General features: G+C 39.4%; 1 protein-coding gene across 1 annotated transcript in view; it reads right to left on the reverse strand.

The window, feature by feature from the left end:
- The window catches only part of BBS2 (Bardet-Biedl syndrome 2), a 32,579-nt gene that overhangs the window by 13,213 nt on the left and 1,264 nt on the right, over positions 1-18,102 (reverse strand). Inside the window, exons 2-9 of the mRNA XM_049622036.1 lie at positions 13,643-13,870; positions 9,068-9,193; positions 8,741-8,803; positions 7,864-7,941; positions 4,458-4,562; positions 4,287-4,373; positions 1,142-1,277; positions 758-897 (exon numbers count right to left, since the gene is read on the reverse strand). Coding sequence (XP_049477993.1) covers positions 758-897; positions 1,142-1,277; positions 4,287-4,373; positions 4,458-4,562; positions 7,864-7,941; positions 8,741-8,803; positions 9,068-9,193; positions 13,643-13,870 — 963 coding nt within the window. The remainder of the gene's footprint in view (positions 1-757; positions 898-1,141; positions 1,278-4,286; positions 4,374-4,457; positions 4,563-7,863; positions 7,942-8,740; positions 8,804-9,067; positions 9,194-13,642; positions 13,871-18,102) is intronic.

Consider the following 18,102-nt stretch of genomic DNA (forward strand, 5'->3'; position numbering starts at 1 on the left):
ACCTCCTTGGCACTCCCTCACTCTACCCGGCCTCTTCCCAAGGAAAAATACCCCATCCTTTCCTGTGGGTAGGGCCCGCTAGTCCCCACCGTGCCTTTCACAAGTTTTTTTGGTGTTGTTCTTTTAAAGTAGCAAAACAAATTCACTTAGTGTAATAAATTCAAATACAGTCACACATGACAGGACAAATTAAAGTCTGGCTTCCTAGCTTATCTTCCAGCCAACTTGGTACACACACATGCACGCACGCACGCACACAAACACACACGTGGAAGCACACTCACAGAGGTTTGGCAGTTGTCACCTTTTTGTTATTTATTTTTGAAAAAGATGAGAGATATTCTGTACATACTGTTCTTGCACTCTTTCAGTCAGTAATGCCACAGATATCCTTCCATATCAGTCCGAGTACATACACCTGATTCTTCCAGGCTGCTGAACAGCCCCGAGCACACGCCCCACGACTGGTCAACATTTCTGTTGCTTCCAACCATTCACTGCCACAGACAGTGCTGCAGTAAAGGTCTTTGAGGGCTTGTGCAAGTATTTCTATAGTTTAGGTGCACGGCAGTGGGACTTCCAGATTCAAGGATACGCACCCTCTCAACTGTGACCCCAGCACAAAGGCTGAGGCCGTCCGTGCTTCCGCCAGTGGGCAGGAGGCAGTCCCGCTGGGCACATGCTATACTCCGTCTTCTTCCACATTTGCCATCCCCAACTTTTCACACGACATGTCCCCTTCAGCATGGGGGCCTACCTTGGCATTTTCCTCATAGTTACGGAGTTCCAGCAACAGATTCTGTTTTTTCTGACTCAGCTCTCGGACCAGGTCCTGCTCTATGCTGGTGTCCATGAGGTTGCCTCTCATCTCGGCTGTGCCTGGCAGGTAGCCCCGGACTGAACAAAAGAAAAAAAAACCCTCACCAGATTGAGGAATACCTCAGCATAGCCAGGTCTACTTTCAAATCATCAGTTGTCTGATCTTAAAAACCAAAAACCTAAGTTCTCATCTCCTCAACTTGGTGAATTTATTAGGAGGAGAGGGTATCAATACAAACACTGTATACACGAATTTCCTGGCATTCTGACCCAATCAAATTGGAAACCTGGCTTTCTGAGGCTTTTTCCCATCCCAATTTACTTTCCCCATCCACGGAGCAGCAGATTAGCTGTGTGTGACCATCCATCCGGTAATCTCCCTCCAGCACACCAGCAACTGCAGAAGAAAAGTTGTCTTTAAAGATGACCTCCCCAGTTCGGTCACTTCTAGCATCGACCTAAAAATAAAGCAAGAACTTGAAAAATAGCTTATGCTGTAGCTTAAAACACACACACACACACACACACACACACACACAATTTTAAAGTTAAAGTCAGCTTTAAAGGTCAGCTAGTCTAGCAGTTTTTCAAGAGTGCTCCATGGAGCCCTGTGGCCTCTCAGGAGGCACCTTATGACCACTGGGGCCAAGGGGACAATAAGGGGACACAACCAGCTGTACTTTCTTCTTTTTAAATGAAAGCTGTTTCACATATTGGCCTTTATATAATATTTCATTTGGAGGAATGGGTTGGCAGTACATATCCACTTACTATCTGTGGGAACTTGGGAATGCCCCTTAACCATTCTGTGCTTGGTCTCCTCGTCTGGAGGTCAAGAACAAGCAGAACCTGAGGGAAATAACTGTACCTACACCCCACAGGGCTGGAATGAGGCCTAAAGAAGTTAACATACGTAAAGCACTTAGAACAGGGTCTGCACATAGACATATACAGGAAACATTAGTTCTATGTAAAAGCTTTGTCTTTATCGTGTATGTGTATAAAATATATCTACATCTAAAGTTTGAAAAACACCAAGCTAGCTTAACCTTCCATCATATAACCTTTTATAATAACCGATTTTAAGAGTCACTCTTCCAGGGCACCTCGGTGGCTCAGTTGGTTAAGCATCCAACTTCGGCTCAGGTCATGATCTCACGGCTCATAAGCTCTAGCCCCGCGTCGGGCTCTATGCTGACAGCTCAGAGCCTGGAACCTGCTTCAGATTCTGTGTCTCCCTGTCTCTATCTCTGCCCCTCCCCCACTCACACTCCAATATAAATAAACATTTAAAAAAAAAAGCCACTCTTCCACATAAAAACTATTGGGATGCCCTAGAGAGCCCTCCTATCCTGAGTCTCCTCTTCCCAAGAAAGGCAAATAAATAAATGATCAGAAAGCAATGCACCTGAAAAACAACAATGAAGGATAACTGCTTAAAATGTTGACTTTTGTTTCAAGCAAGAACACAAAATAAAAGGGTGGCTATAGAAAATCTCGTAGAGCGATCATTTCAAATAGCCAATGCCATTCACCATTTTTGTCTTTTCGCAAACATTCTTCTGGGCAAAACTTTGCAACAACAACAACAAAATAAAGTCATTTAGGTCATAGCTTACTACTAGCTCCTATCCCTTGCCTATGGAATGTCACATTCAAATATCCATGCTCTTAATAACACCAACATGTAAGCCTGAAAACTATCAATGCTAAAACCTGTGAAGCAATTTACCAAAGCCCTTAGCACATTAACCTAACCCTAGAATCCCCTGGCCAGCTTAGTCAGTGGAGCATGCAACTCTAGATCTCTGAGTCATGAGTCCAAGCCCCATGCTGGGTGTAGAGATTACTTTAAAAAATAAATAAATAACCCTCTCAGATTGAACTGAATTTGCTTCTGCATTTCCGCAATGTTTTACAAATAAGAGGGTTCATTGACTAACTAAGAAGCAAGGCTACAAATTAATATTTCTCTGGATGTTCTGCTCTTTTGCTTTATCCAACAGGGAGGTTTTGACCTGGGGGAGAGAATGGCCCTCCAAGCCCACAAATGACCTACAAAAGGTTAAAGTTAATTGACTGGCTGCAGTCATCTAGTATTTCTGCACCTGAATTCACATGCTGGGTCTGTATATGTTCCTTTTGGCAGTGTAGATATTAGTTTTTCTACTTATATAATGAACTGTGTTCATTTTCTTATCTTTTTTTATGGTCTGGAAGAGATTATATCATAGAAATCCCTTAAAATTTTGAAAACATTTAACTCTAAAAACATCTAGGTCCAGAATCATATTTGAAGGAAACTTTTTTTTAAAAGGCAACTTTTGAAAACTTCTCAAGTCTAGTAGTTACTAATTCTTGAATTAATCATAATAATTTATATTCCCGCAGAACATGATCCAATACAAATAAGATGTTCGCATTTCTTTTTATTTTAATGTTTATTTGAAAGAGAGAGAGAGAGAGAGAGAGAGAGAGACAGCGAGCAAGCACGAGTGGAGGAGGGGCAGAGAGAGAGGGAGACACAGAATCTGAAGCAGGCTCCAGGCTCTGAACTGTCAGCATAGAGCCCGACGTGGGGCTCGAACTCACGAACCATAATATCATGACCTGAGCCAAAGTCGGATGCTCGACCGACTGAGCCACTTAGGCACCCCAAGATGTCACATTTCTTACTAAGGAACACGACAGTCTTCCCTTATAATTTTTATATGACCATACCAAAGGAAAATCAATTAAAGAAGCAGGAACCAACATAAGGGTCTCATAGAACTATTCTTCATGCAACACCAAAGGAAGGTTATAAGGAACTGGCCAAAGCAAAGACAAATCAGAGAAGAGAAGGCAGGAATTAGCTGATCTCCTTCAGGCAATCCAGCACTATCAGACAAGAAAGCTAGGGCAAATGGTACCCATGGAGATCTGGCAGCTACTTAGGCAGCTTCTAACAAGACAATCCTGACTTGCCAGAAGTCTGTAGAAAATACTGATTTGAACTTAAAAAAGGAAAGAAAGCAAAAATTTATTTTGAATTTCATAGCTGGAAAGACAATATGATATCATGATTCTTCCCACTAAGTCAAAGTTTTCAGTCAGTCTTAAAGTTTTATTACAGAAGAGCCCTACAACTCCTTTTTTTTTTTTTTTTTTTTTTTTTTTTAGTAGCCTACACCTAGATCAACCTGATTAAATTGCTTCTCATTCCTTCAGGGAAGAGATTTAGAAATATCTTCCTGAAAATTTTCTCCCAAATAGGGCTTTAAAGACTAAAAGTCCACTCACTCACTCTGCAGTATTGACACTACACCAGGAAGAAAAAATGTACAAACGTTATGAAGTTAAATCTGAAAAGTACAGCAAAGGGGGGCAAGTCCATATTTTCATGTTCCTGACTCTGAGTCCTGCAGCAAATAGATCTCAGACAACCAGTCCTCTGAATTATACCTGAACTCTGTGCTTAGACTTACCTTCCCATTGGACCAGCCAGTTATCAGTTCACACACTCCATCAGAATTAAGGTCGAAAGCATGAATGCTCATGGCATGATTTTTGGACTGAAAAGGAATTTCAATAATTAGTGCAGAAGTCTCTCAATATGTCTAAAAGCCCTGAAATATTGGAGGCTGAATTATACTAACTTTAATTCTCCAGTATCGGGCTGTTTTGTCGTAAACTCCAACTGTGCCATTGGAAAGGGCATAACCAAATCGACTACCATACATGGAGCAGAGAGAGGTGATTATCTGCAAGAGATAACACACAAAAACACAACATCTTTTCATTAAAGTTCAATTCCATGTGGAGTATGGCTTTATAAAATCGCATGCCTTGCCACTGAGTATGTTAAAATTAGATTTAAATCTGTTAGAGGGGAATGTATTTCTCTTCTCTATGATCCATGTCATCTATTTCAGAGTTGGGTTATGAGAATTAAATAAACTCATAAAGTCTGTTATTTTAAATCAAACTTATGTGGCAAGTTCTGGCAAACTGTTTAAAAAAACACCAATAAAATTGAGCAATTGAGGATGAAATAGAGTATACAGGATATAGAAAATACACAACAGACATTGTTATACACACTAACTCAAAACGTTTTAATGATTGTTCCAGTTTCCTTAACTTACCATATCCTACAGTTTAAATTTTAAAGACTTGCCAGCGCACCTGGCTAGCTCCATGGGAGCATGTCACTCTTGCTTATCTCAGGGTCATGAGTTTGTGCCCCACAGTGGGCAGAGAGATCATGTAAATAATAAAAAAATAAAAATAAAAAATAAACAGACTTGTCGGGGCGCCTGGGTGGCTCAGTCCGTTAAGCGTCCGACTCTGGTGTTTGGCTCGGGTCATGATCTCACAGTTCATGAGTTTGAGCCCCACATCCGGGCTCTGCACTGACGGTGCAGAGCCTGTATGGGATTGTCTCTCTGTTCCTCCCAGCTTGTGCTCTCTCTCTCCCTCTCAACAATAAATAAATTAACTTAAAAATAAAATAAAATAAAAAGACTTGTAAAACCCACAGTTGAATATCTTTCATGTACATGCTTTTCTATGACATAATTTCCTATTTGCTACAGATGAAAGATGTTTTTTAGAAGAAAACATTATCTTTTGAAAAGTACAAACCCAAGCACCTGGATTTGTGACTGTTGTGCTGTACAGAATGTGTACATCATACAGAAATATTTACAGGACTGTTTGGGGATTTAATATGCTTAAAAGGATAAAATTTTAGAGACTGAATAAAATTATCCTTTATTTAAAGTTAAAACCAAAACCTAATGATATCTCTGCTCCTGCAGATCCACTTTCTAATTCTGACACTAATACAAGAGATATTAAGAAATAAATTGTATAAAGCAGAGAATAGTTATATAATTTCCTCCACACCTACAGCTTTTCTACAAAACCACCCACTTCACTTAACTCTGAATACAAAGTGCTGTGTAGGACTCCAGAATTATTTCGCTCAAGGCATTCTTTTGGCAATACTCAGTACTATCCAACTGCCAAATGAATTATAATTTTGCTGATCCGCTAAACAGCGTTTGAGCTAAGAGCAAAATCCAACCGAAAGGGCAGGAAAATGGCCCTGAAATGAACAATTTTATAAAGTTCACATTTTCATAACCTTAGCTCTATTTCATGTTCTCCTGTCCTTTTCTAGGATTTAGGAAAAAGGTGTTTCCAAAGAATGCACCTTCCTCACACGTAGCATTGACAATAAACAGAAATCCAACAAAATCTGAATGATTCCCACCCAACAGGAAAAGATTTACTACAAATTTGAATGAAAGAAAAACGATAATGCAAGACACAGCATCTACTGACAGGTGACTCTCAAGTTGGCTTTTTTTGGGGGGGGGTGGGGGACGGTAGGAAGTGGCAAACCCCATTAAGAACCTAATGAAAGCTAAGGATTCTCTCTTCAAAAAAATCACACATTAAGCACATACACTTAAACAGAACCTCCTAACTTTCAATAGGGTCATTAATTTTCTCTACCTATAACTAGCAGTTTATAATTACAATAACTGTGAATATATGTTACTTTTTTTTAAGTTTTTTTTAAATGTTTTTATTTATTTTTGAGACAGAGAGAGACAGAGCATGAACGGGGAAGGGTCAGAGAGAGAGGGAGACACAGAATTCGAAGCAGGTTCCAGGCACTGAGCTGTCAGCACAGAGCCCAACACGGGGCTCGAACTCACGGAGTGTGAGATCATGACCTGAGCTGAAGTCGGACGCTTAACTGACTGAGTCACCCAGGTGCCCCAATAACTGTGAATATATAAAAAGTATAGTAGAACTAAGTAAAAATCTATGATCCTCACTATAAGATAAAGGTATATTAGCTAAACCAAGGATAACACTTTGTATATCAATATGCAAGTTTTGCTTTTTGGTCTTTTTTTGTAGTGGAACAGAAGCCCGACTTTCCTAGACAGCTTTTGTAAGTGGCAAGACGCAAAGACAAGTGGTCAAGATGGGCCCTGAGGCCAGTGCCTCAAGCTTTCTGATCTAGACCCAAACACGACCTGAATAAATTTTGCAGGATCCCAGCAAAATCTGACTACTAAGACTCCCTTCTGTTGTTTTTTTCTGCCTCTCTAGAACGTTCACAAGCCACTGCTCGTTTATCCTCTTCTCCTTCCTTTTTCAGAATATCCTAATTCGTTTTTCTGTTTCCATCTTGCCCAATCCTGGGGAACCAGCAGCATATAAATATCCTAAGAATGCCAAAACTACAACGGATAAGGGCGATCTGTAGACAAATGAAGTTTAAAGTTTTCAGAAACATCCCAGGTTCTATTCCATGAGCAATCCTAATCACGGAGAAACCCACGGGTTTCCAGTTCTCCAACATCTGATTTTAAGTTTACCTTAAAAAAATGTGCCTAAGAAGTACTTAATCTGAATGGAGAGGGAACGTTTTAAAACCTTCGTTTGTGTACTTCATTCAAGCCCATTTAATACACACGATGAGGAGGAGGCGGACAATCTTCAAATCCTGACCACACCACTTCGCAGCCATGTCTGTGTTTGAGTAATTGAACAAAGGAACTTAACACCAGTTTCCTCATCAGGAAAACAGAAATAATAATATCTTCCTACTAGGGCTGTTGTAGGATTAAATGGGTTAGTTTACCTAAAGCACTTAGAACAGTATCTGGCATATATTAGGTGCGCAATAAATGGTCACCATTATTAGTGTTCTTATTATTAATATGTATTAACTCATTAAAAGAAAGGCCTTTAAGTACTCAACAATTTTTCTCTATTTAATCAGTCTGTTCAAAACGTATCTTTTCTCTTCCCCAGCGGCCACCCCTGCCTCCCCCCAACTCTGAAAATATACCTTGATACAGGATTTTTAAGTGCGTCTTTCTCTGTAACATGCAGTTCTGTTCAATCTCCACAATTTTTACTTCAAAACTGTCTGGGTTGTGAGAAGATATCCCAGCACCCTTGTCAGATGTGACATTTCACTGTGCTGATCTATCTTGCCCACAGTTACCATGATTCTGAGGTGGCACTTCTTACCTCTGTTTCTGTCATTTCTGCTATAATCTCATCTTCTTTAAAAACTCGGATATCAAAATCCTCTGATCCGACAAGGAGCTGAAAAGAAAAAGAATCGTGCGTATTTAGTTCAACAAGCAAACACAGCAAAATTTCCATAAATGAAACAAAAAATGTGCACAGTACTTAAAACACTGCTCCTGCTACCCAAGATCTGCTCCCTATAATCTGGTAGTCAGGAAGGTTCCTTCTACTGCAAAAGTCAACACCTTCGGTTAGTGAAGAAAAGGTGGCCACTACAGACTATCCTTCCATGTGGGCTGCACATCCTTCCAGAATATGTTCTTCCACCAAGCACCTGAAAATGCTCCCCATTCTCTGCCCACAGATGGAAGCCCGGTTTCAAATGCCAGAGACCAGTATCCACGGACAAGAGACAGGTAAGCCGGTGCCCAGTACAGCACTTGGCTGGCTACTCAAGAAGCTAACTTCTAGAGTAACCATTAGAATACTTTCAAAGGCTAAGAGCCAATCTCTAAAACTTTCAGATTCCTGAAAAAGTCACAGTTGAAAACTACTTACAATTATGGTTTCAAAGCATCCGAAGGCAGCTGTAATTGTGAATATGGCTGTGGTCCCATCAAATGCTCTGCCCCCCCCCCCCCACCGCCCCGTCCTGTGTCTTTGCAACATTACGGCCTTGATCTTTACATCAGACAAATACAACTGATTCATTGTTCAAAAGAGAAAGACAAATGAGGCCAGTTGGCTTGTCATTTAGGCAACAGAGCACCAAAATCAACCAGAGAAGTGTTAACTTGTCTTAACCACTAATGTCACTGTCAAGGGGAAATTATTCAGCTGAGCACACAAGATAAGTATCTCCTCCTCCACACACCTCTTTCTTACCATCACCGTCAAAGTCACATAAGGCCAAGGAATGAACGTTATCTCCAGTAACCTGAAAATAAAACCAAAACTCATTAATATGCCATCTTTTTTCGCTTAATCCAAATGCATTAGCTACATGAAAGAGGATTATACAAACCACCAATGGGTGTTATTCAAATTACAAATGTTCTTTTTTTATGTACAGAATTAGAAAATATGTTTCCATTTTGTTTTTCTTATTCATTACAGCCAAGGGTAAAACAAACAAACAAAGCATAAAGAACATTAAGTGAAAATGTTTGGGAGGATTAAGAGAATGTTTTGTTCTGTATACCGTCCAAAAGAGATCATTTCCTTCGTGATCAAAACCCTGCAGAGCACAATTTCCACCAATAATCGCAAGAGGAGAGGAAATGTCCCCCAGTGTTCCCAGCACAATTGCATTGGCCCCATCTGCAACCTAAGAAGGAAAAAAAAGACATAAAATCTCAGATACACTGATGCACAGGCACAGTGGACATAAAATAGATCCTCATTTTTATTTGGACACTCAAATCCCTCTGTCGTCATTTGTGAGAAGCCACGTGGTCTCGTGAGAGGCAGCCCAGGACTGTCCATTGAGGACAGTCACTGTGGCTTATTTGTGCTTCTACCAGGATGAGCACAGATTCAGGATCAACTCAGGCCACTGGCCTCTCACACTAATCTGTTGCGATAAACTGCTACAAAATCCAAGGCTCTCTAGAACTACTAGTTCTAGGGGCCCAATTCTTGACAGAATCAAACTTACGCCTTTTAAACACCCAAACTTTTGTAATCTATTTTAACCACTTTGCATGGAAATCCTTTTATTGCTTATTACCCAGTTCTCTTGCTACTAGTCCTTTTACTTGTAAAGTTACTAAGAATTCTGTACAAAGAGTAATAAACCATCCAGAATTAATAAATGTCCCAGACTTCTTGAATAAAGTATATAAGCATAATTTAACTTATTTTTAGAAAATTCAAGGAAATCTTTGGAAATACTAACTGTTTATTATTAGGAAAACAGTCCTTATTTATATAACCTTTATGTAGGAAAACTATTTAAAAATTGGCTATAAAAGAAAGAAAACTTATTAGAAATCAAAACTGCTAAATGGCCAATAACTCAAAAGACAAAGTTAAAAGGTAAACAATAAACTGGGAAAAAATACCTACAATATATGAGCCAAAGGACTAATTGTTTTTTAAATGAGCTAATAAAAAGCAAATAAATAAGAAAAGGGTAAACACCCCAAGCCAAAAAACAAACCAAACAAACCAAAAAGAAAACGAAAAAAACAAAAAATAAACAAACAAAAAGGCAATTCACAAGAAATACTAATCACCACCAAACATGAAAATCCTCATTCTCACAATATATCATTTTTCATTTTTAAGATTAGAAAGATGAAAAATAACAAGATTATCCATTGTTCGTTGGGGTGTGATAAGACAGACACTCTCATATTCTGAGGGGAAGGTGGAAAACAGTAGTCTTTATATAGAACAATTTAGCAATATTCATCATTTAAAAAAGATTTTTAACTCAGTAATTCCAAAGCTCAATTCTTGACACCATTAATTTTATGTGTCAACTTGGCTAGGCCATGGTACCCAGATATTTAATCAAAAACATCATTATAGGCATTTCTGTGAAGGTATTTTTTAAAATGAGATTAACACTTAAATCAGACTTTGAGTAAAGCAGGTTACCCTCTATAATGTGGGTGGGTGGGCCTCACCCTATCAGTTGAAGGCCTTAATAGAAAAAAGACTGAACCCCTGGAGAAAGAATTCTGCCACCAGACTGTATTCAGACTTAAGTTTCAACATCAACTCTTCCCTGGATCTCCAGAGAATTTGCCTAACCTGCATATTTTGGACTTGCCAGCCTCCACAACTGCATGAGCCAATTTCTTAAAATAAAGCCACCAATCTCTCTCTCTCTCTCCCTAGAAGTATATATACACACATACACATCCTACACTCAATTTCAGTCTTATACAAAAACATAGGAAGAATATCTTTGTGATCCTGAAATAGGCAAAGACTTCTCAGGACAGAAAAAGCACCAACTATTAAAGAAAAAAAACTGAACAGCTACACTTCAACAAAATCAAAAACTTTTGCTCATCAAAAGACACGTACTTATTGAAATGAGCCACATACTGGGAGAATATGTTTGTTACATGTATTGTTATTTGTTATATATATTGTAAACATTGTTTTATATAAATATATAAGAATTTGTATATAGAAAATCTATAAATCAATAGTATATACAAACTACCAATAAAAAAGGCATTTTGTATATTTGTATATGTATATTGTATAAAGAAAATCTATAAATCAATAGTGTATACAAACTGCCAATAAAAAAGGCAAAAGACCTAGGCACTTCACAAAAGAAGACACACGACTAGAAAATAAACACAAGAAAAGGTGTTATATATCACTGGTCATGAGGGAAATGCAAAATGAAGCCAAATACGACACCACTTCATACCTTAAAATGGCTACAATTAAAAAGACTGGCATAACCAGATGTTGACAGAGTATGGAACAACTGGAACTCACGTACATCGCTGATGGGAAGTGTGAAATGGTACAACCATTCCCAGGTGTCACCCAAGATAAATTAAAACATATACCCACAAAAAGACAAGTACCGAAATATTTCTAACAATTTTATTAATAACTGACCAAAAGTAGAAATGACTCAGTATGTCCATCCTACATGTCTATGATCAGAAGAATGGATACACAAACTGTGTAATATTCACACAAAGGAATACTACTCAGCAACAAAAAGAACTACTGCTCTCTGCAAAAACATGGATGCCTCTCACAGACCTGCCAAATGCAAGAAGCCAGATACCCAAGAGTCATTCTGTATGATCCCATTTGTGTGAAGTTCAATAACAGGGAAAGCTAAGCTAAGCTGACAGAAATCAGAACGGTGAAAGTCTGTAAGATAGAAGAAATGACTGGAATGGGGCACAACAATATTTCCTGAAGTGATGGAAATGTTCTGTATTTTTATTGGGCATGTTGGTTACAGGGATCAAAACTCACTGAATAGTACGTGTAAAGTTTGTGTATTTCACTGTATGTACAATTTTATCTCAATTTTAAAATACAAAAAAAAAAAGGGTAATTGCATTTCTAGGAACTTATCCTTAGAAAATAATCAGAGAAATTGGCAAAGACATATGCTTATCAAAGTATCAACTGTAATACAAAAACTATGAAAATAACATAAATATGAAACAATATAGAACAGATTAAGCAAATTATAATATATTAACAAAATGAAAAAAAAAAACATAGAGCCTAGTAAGAATGATGCAGGGATATACAGTGACTTCATATAAAGATGCTCACAATATAGCACTGAATAAAAAGGCTGTGTGCAATAGCCAGGGAGTAGAGACAACACAAATGTCCATTAATGATGAGTGGATAAAGAAAATATGGCATGTCCATAAAATGGAATATTCTTCAGCCATAAAAAGAATGAAATACTGATACATGCTACAACATGGATCAACCTTGAAAATATCATCCTAAGGAAAGGAAACTCGTCACAAAAGACCATATATTATATGATTCTGTTTATATGAAAAGTCGAGAACAGGCAAATCTACAGAGATAGGAAGTAGATTAGTGGTTGCCGAAGACAGGTTGGGGGACAATGAAGATTGACTACTAATGGGTATGGGGTTTCTTTTAGGGATAATGAAGATGTTCTAAACTTGATAGTGGTGATAGCTGAGTAAGTCCCTCAATAAACTAAAACTATTGGATTGTACATTAAATAGGTGAATTGTATGGTATGTGAAGTATATTTTAAAATATCTTATTATAATAATATAAGTTAGAGGGTAAAAAAATGATCACATTTCATAAAAAATTTCACCTAGTGGGGTGCCTGGGAGACTCAGTTGGTTGAGCATCTGACTCGATTTGGGCTTAGGCCACAATCCCAGGGTCACGGGATCGAGGCCAGTGTTAGGCTTTGTGCTGAGCATGGAGCCTGCTTGGGGTTTTCTCTCTCTCCCCCTCTGCCTCTCTCCCTGCCTCGCATGTGCTTTCTCTCTAAAATAAAAAATGCATAAAAAAATAAATAATTTCACTTAGTAAAAATCAGTTTAAGAGTTACGTGTTACCTCTAGATGGAGAAATTATGAGTATTTTTTTTTGTTTCCATATCTTTTCTATAATAAGTATGAATAACTTGAGTATTAAAGCTGCAGTAGCCTAGGGGCACCTGGGTTGCTCAGTCGGTTACGTATCCGACTTCGGCTCAGGTCATGATCTCGCAGTCTGTGAGTTCAAGCCCCATGTCAGGCTCTGTTGCTGACAGCTCGGAGCCTGGAGCCTGCTTTGGATTCTGTGTCTCCCTCTCTCTGTGCCCCTCCCCTGCTCACACTCTGTCTCTCTCAAAAATAAATAAACATTAAAAAAATTTTTTTAATAAATAAATAAATAAATAAAGCTGCAGGAGCCTATAGATGGCAGGCCACAGTAAGCGCTTGTCCTATAAACTACTATACTAAATTTTAATGCAAAGCCACCAGGAGGTCTGTTTACTGACTTCCTGGCTCTTGGCTGAGTTCTCAACAGATCTTGACAGATGGTGGTATCACAGATATACCTCATGGGAGACAAGCTGGAGTGTCACCAAGTGGTTACCAACCATGATAAAACAAGTAAGTGTCAAACAGATAATGCAGATGTAAATAGAAAAATCTCCATGTTGTTTACGTCACAAGAGCCATACGATAAGCAAACCAAAATAAATGTCTGATCTCTTTCAATCATAAAAAGCCAATGGACATTAATGAGTAACAGGAATATCATGGTTACAAAGGGGTATACTTGCCTCTCTGTAGAACAAATCTGAATTATTGTAGACATCATAAGCCAGAAGATTAGTCTGTGTCCCCACCAAAAGAGCATCATAGCCAAGTTCTGGGTTCAGTACTCCTGCAGTCAGGCAGCTGACTGCCTGGTTGATGTTGAGAAGTGAAACATCAGACTCCAGGGGGCTCTGGAAGACCCTGGATGCACTGACATGCTGACTCCGGGTATGAGGATTGTGAATAAAAACCTAAATTAAAAACAGTTAATTACATCCCCGTAAAATACCAAAACTGTAAAATTAACATACATTTATTAAGAGACCCATGGTATTAACAGATATCAACACTAACAAGAGGTCACTTTAACCACCTACAAAACAAAACACTCATACACAGTTATGTGTATTGCTAGCTTTCAACCACTATAAATTATGGAAATTCAGTGGTTCTTAGCCTTGCGAAGAACAAGGTAATGGACAAGATGCAGTTGTTGCTTCCAGGGGCAGCTTACAGGCTACCCACCAGCAGGATGTCAAGTACTCTTATGAGCTAGCCTCTTCCTGATCAACCTTCCAGAAGCGTGACCAGCTACAATGTGGTTGCTACACACTAAGAAGATCACACAGCATACAATAATAAACACTTCCTTTAGCATCTTTCATCCCAGCACCTCATAAACTCACTTCCTAACCTTTAAAACTGGCTGTTTTAGGGGTGCCTGGCTGGGTCATCTGGAAGAATGTGTGATTCTTGATCTCAGGGTTGTAAGCTGGAGCTCCATGTTGGGTGTAAAGATGACTTAAAAAATAAAACTTAAAAAAAAAAACTGGTTGTTTTAAGGGTTAAAACTGGTAGTTTCAAAGTCTGGCAGTTAGTAGATCTGTTTTACAAATGTAAACTGAGTCACACGATCAAGCTTCTTCAAGGTTTCACGGACCATACTAGTAAGACGGAATTAAATAATTAGTCCAAACTGAGCAGTTTCAACTACCATATACATATATACATACATACACACACACACGTGTGTGTGTGTGTGTGTGTGTGTGTGTGTGTGTGTGTTATCCCAGAAGGGGTAACTGGATGTGGGGCAGAGGTATATTGGATACTAACATGGCTGTGGCCCCCAAAAGGGCACAGAACAAAAACAGACATGTAGTATATCTGTGGTATTAAAATTTCATTAGGGAGGGGTGCCTGGGTGGCTCAGTCGGTTAAGCGTCCGACTTCGGCTCAGGTCATGATCTCAGGGTCCGTGGGTTCGAGCCCCGCGTCGGGCTCTGTGCTGACAGCTCAGAGCCTGGAGCCCATTTCAGATTCTGTGTCTCCCTCTCTCTCTGCCCCTCCCCTGTTCATGCTCTGTCTCTCTCTGTCTCAAAAATAAATAAACGTTAAAAAAAAAATTAAAAAAAAAATTTCATTAGGGAAATCTTCACAGTCTCTACGAAGAAAAAAACGGTGGGAAATACTGCACTAGGGACCCCTTAAGCCTCTTCCAGTTTTAAAATCCACTGACTTTAAATCAGTATTTCATCCCTTTGGTAGAAATCCAAATAGGACTAATTTTAAGTCATTACCTAAACAAGACAGCCTGTTCAACAACAAATAATTTTCAAAGGAATTGACTGGAAATACACAGAAAAGGTATGTAGCTATGGAATATCATGTTCATGTCCTCATTTGTGTAATACTTTATAATGTGCTTTAATAAGTGTTACTGCATTTGATCCTCACAGCAAGCTCGGGTTTACAGATGAGGTCAAAAAGGTTAATGACCTTTCCCAAGGTCTGGCGACTGTTAAGTGACAGGGCGAAGACCTGAAGCCTGGCATCTGGTTCCAGACCCTACACTCTGGCCATGATGTCTTACTTCCTTTTATAACAGTTCAGAACAAAAGAATTCTTTCAGAGTCTCCCAGTAATTAGGCTGGAGAACAGGAGGAGAAATCACTTTTGGACTTGCTGTGCATTGCTATTGGAACAGAAAGAGTTTGAGATTCCCAGGAGCCGACTTCTCCCTAGCTTCCCTCTTGCCGTTCTCGGGTTCCGGGAGACCTACTTGTCCCTCGGGCATGGAAAAAGCCAAGCTCAGTCACACAACAAATGGATCACTCTCTGTGACTGGCTGAAGTTCACACAACATTTATTCTGAGGGGATACTAATGAAAGTAGAAATACAACTGGTCCCCTCAGCCCCATGGGCGAGAGAAAAAATGTCCCCAGAGGAAAACACTAATGTTCATCTTGCAAGAAACCCCTTTTTAAAATATCCTTGCTCGAAACAAAACAAATAAAATCCTTGCTCAGGCTCAGAGGCCAGATTCCAGTAAGTCAGATTCACATTCTCAACAGAATCCTACTCATAATGTCAAAATCCTGTTTCTGGAGACGTGAGCTCCAACGGTCAAGGAGGGCTTCAGCCTTACCTGGAATGTTTAATTATTTTTAAAAAAGAATATATTCCGGTATTACTTGGATCATAAAATACTACCGTTTTTAAATCTTAATATAAAATATCAGGTCATAAGTCCAGATTTGTTTAAAGTTCTAAAGAAAAGATCCAATTACACAGGCCACAGGACTTTCTCGTCCTCTGTCTCTTTTTTTCCAACTCCGGAAACAGACCTAGACTCCAGTGTCCCTGCCTTTCACTCTAGATCACATTCTAATGAAAGGGTTTCCACAAAAACCTCTGCCTGATCTTCCTGCTTCCACCGCTAGGCTTAGCTCCCTGCATCTCTGTTGCAGTACCAGCCAGTTATCCTTTAAAACATTAATCAAACCCCATCACCCAAAACAATGATGTTTACACGGCCTACAGGCCCTATATGATCCCGCCCCTGGCTACCTCACTGCTTCCCTCATTCCGTTAGAGCCCTCACTTCCCTGGAACACACCAAGCTACTTCCACCTCAAGGCCTTTGCACTTGCTGATCCCTCTGCCTGGAAGGCACTTACTCCACAAATATGTGGGGCTTGTTTCCTCCTTTTCTTCAAATCTCTGATCTACAATGATCTTATTAGAGGCCTAGGGATCACTCTGTCTAAAATAGCAATCTCCCATCATCTCTATCCCCTTACTGTTTCCACCCCCCCCCCCCATGGAGACATTATCTGTTGTTATTTATATGTATATATAAATATATGTTAACATATAAATAAAATATAAAAATTAAAATTTACAAATATGATATAATACAAATATACGTATTTTATTTTTTCTCCGCCTGGTGTCTGGCTCCCCCTCTCAAATGTAAGCTCCAAATGGGTGAGGTTTGTCCCTTTCAACCTTGCAACTGCAAAGCTAAGAACAGTGTGCGGCAGTAGTAAGCCCTCAACACATTAGGGGTGGGGCCAATATTGATGGGACCTTTTCAGCCCATTTATTTAGCTGCCATGCACCCACAGAACTATACGAATTTCTTTTTGGCATTTGTCAGTACCTCTTAACAGTAACTAACATTACCACATGCCAGGTTCTGTGCTAGGGGCTCTACTACATTATACTACCTAATGAAAATGAATTGTAGGGGCGCCTGGGTGGCTCAGTCGGTTAAGCGTCAGACTTTGGCTCAGGTCATGATCTCGCGGTTCGTGAGTTCAAGCCCCGCGTCAGGCTCTGTGCTGATGGGTCAGAGCCTGGAGCCTGTTTCAGATTCTGTGTCTCCCTCTCTCTCTGACCTTCCCCCGTTCATGCTCTCTGTCTCAAAAATAAATAAACGTTAAAAAAAAAATTAAAAAAAAAAAAAAGAAAATGAATTGTAATGACTTTCTACTTATGTATCCCAAGGCATATTACATAACATACAACATAGGTAGAGGTGTCTTGAAAACTATAAACTGGGAGCCTGGGTGGCTCAGTTGGTTAAGCCTCCGACGCTTGATTTTGGCTCAGGTCATGATCTTGAGGTGGGTGGGATCAAGCCCTACATTGGGCTCCACGCTGATGGCACAGAATCTGCTTGGGATTCTCTCTTCCTCTCTGCCCCTCTCCCCACTTGTGCATGCACGCACGTTCTTGCTCTCTCTCAAAATGCGTAAAGTTAAAAAAAAAAAAGAAAGAAAACTTTAAACCATTATGTAAATATTAGCTTATTAAATCCACATTTTAAATCCACACTGGGTTGGGGGACCTGGGTGGCTCAGTCCGTTAAGCTTCTGACATTTGATTTCGCTCAGGTTATGATCTCATGTGAGATCTCATGTCAGCCTCTGTGCTGACAGCACGCGGCCTGCTTAGGATTCTCTCTCTGTCTCTGTCTCTCTCTGTCAAAAATAAATAAACACTTTTTAAAACTCCACACTGGGTCAAGAACAGGTACTTTAACTTCATTGCCACCACTTTCTAGTTGCATGACCTCAAGCATTACTTTGAACTTCTCTGAACCGCTACTCTAATCAGTAAAGTGGGAGTAACAAAAAGAAAATAGCAATTAACAATTAGTGGCTTATATGCCTACATTTCTCATATGCCAAGCGC

The sequence above is a fragment of the Panthera uncia genome, assembly GCF_023721935.1.
Source record: "Panthera uncia isolate 11264 chromosome E2 unlocalized genomic scaffold, Puncia_PCG_1.0 HiC_scaffold_19, whole genome shotgun sequence".
Classification (NCBI taxonomy): Eukaryota; Metazoa; Chordata; class Mammalia; order Carnivora; family Felidae; genus Panthera; species Panthera uncia.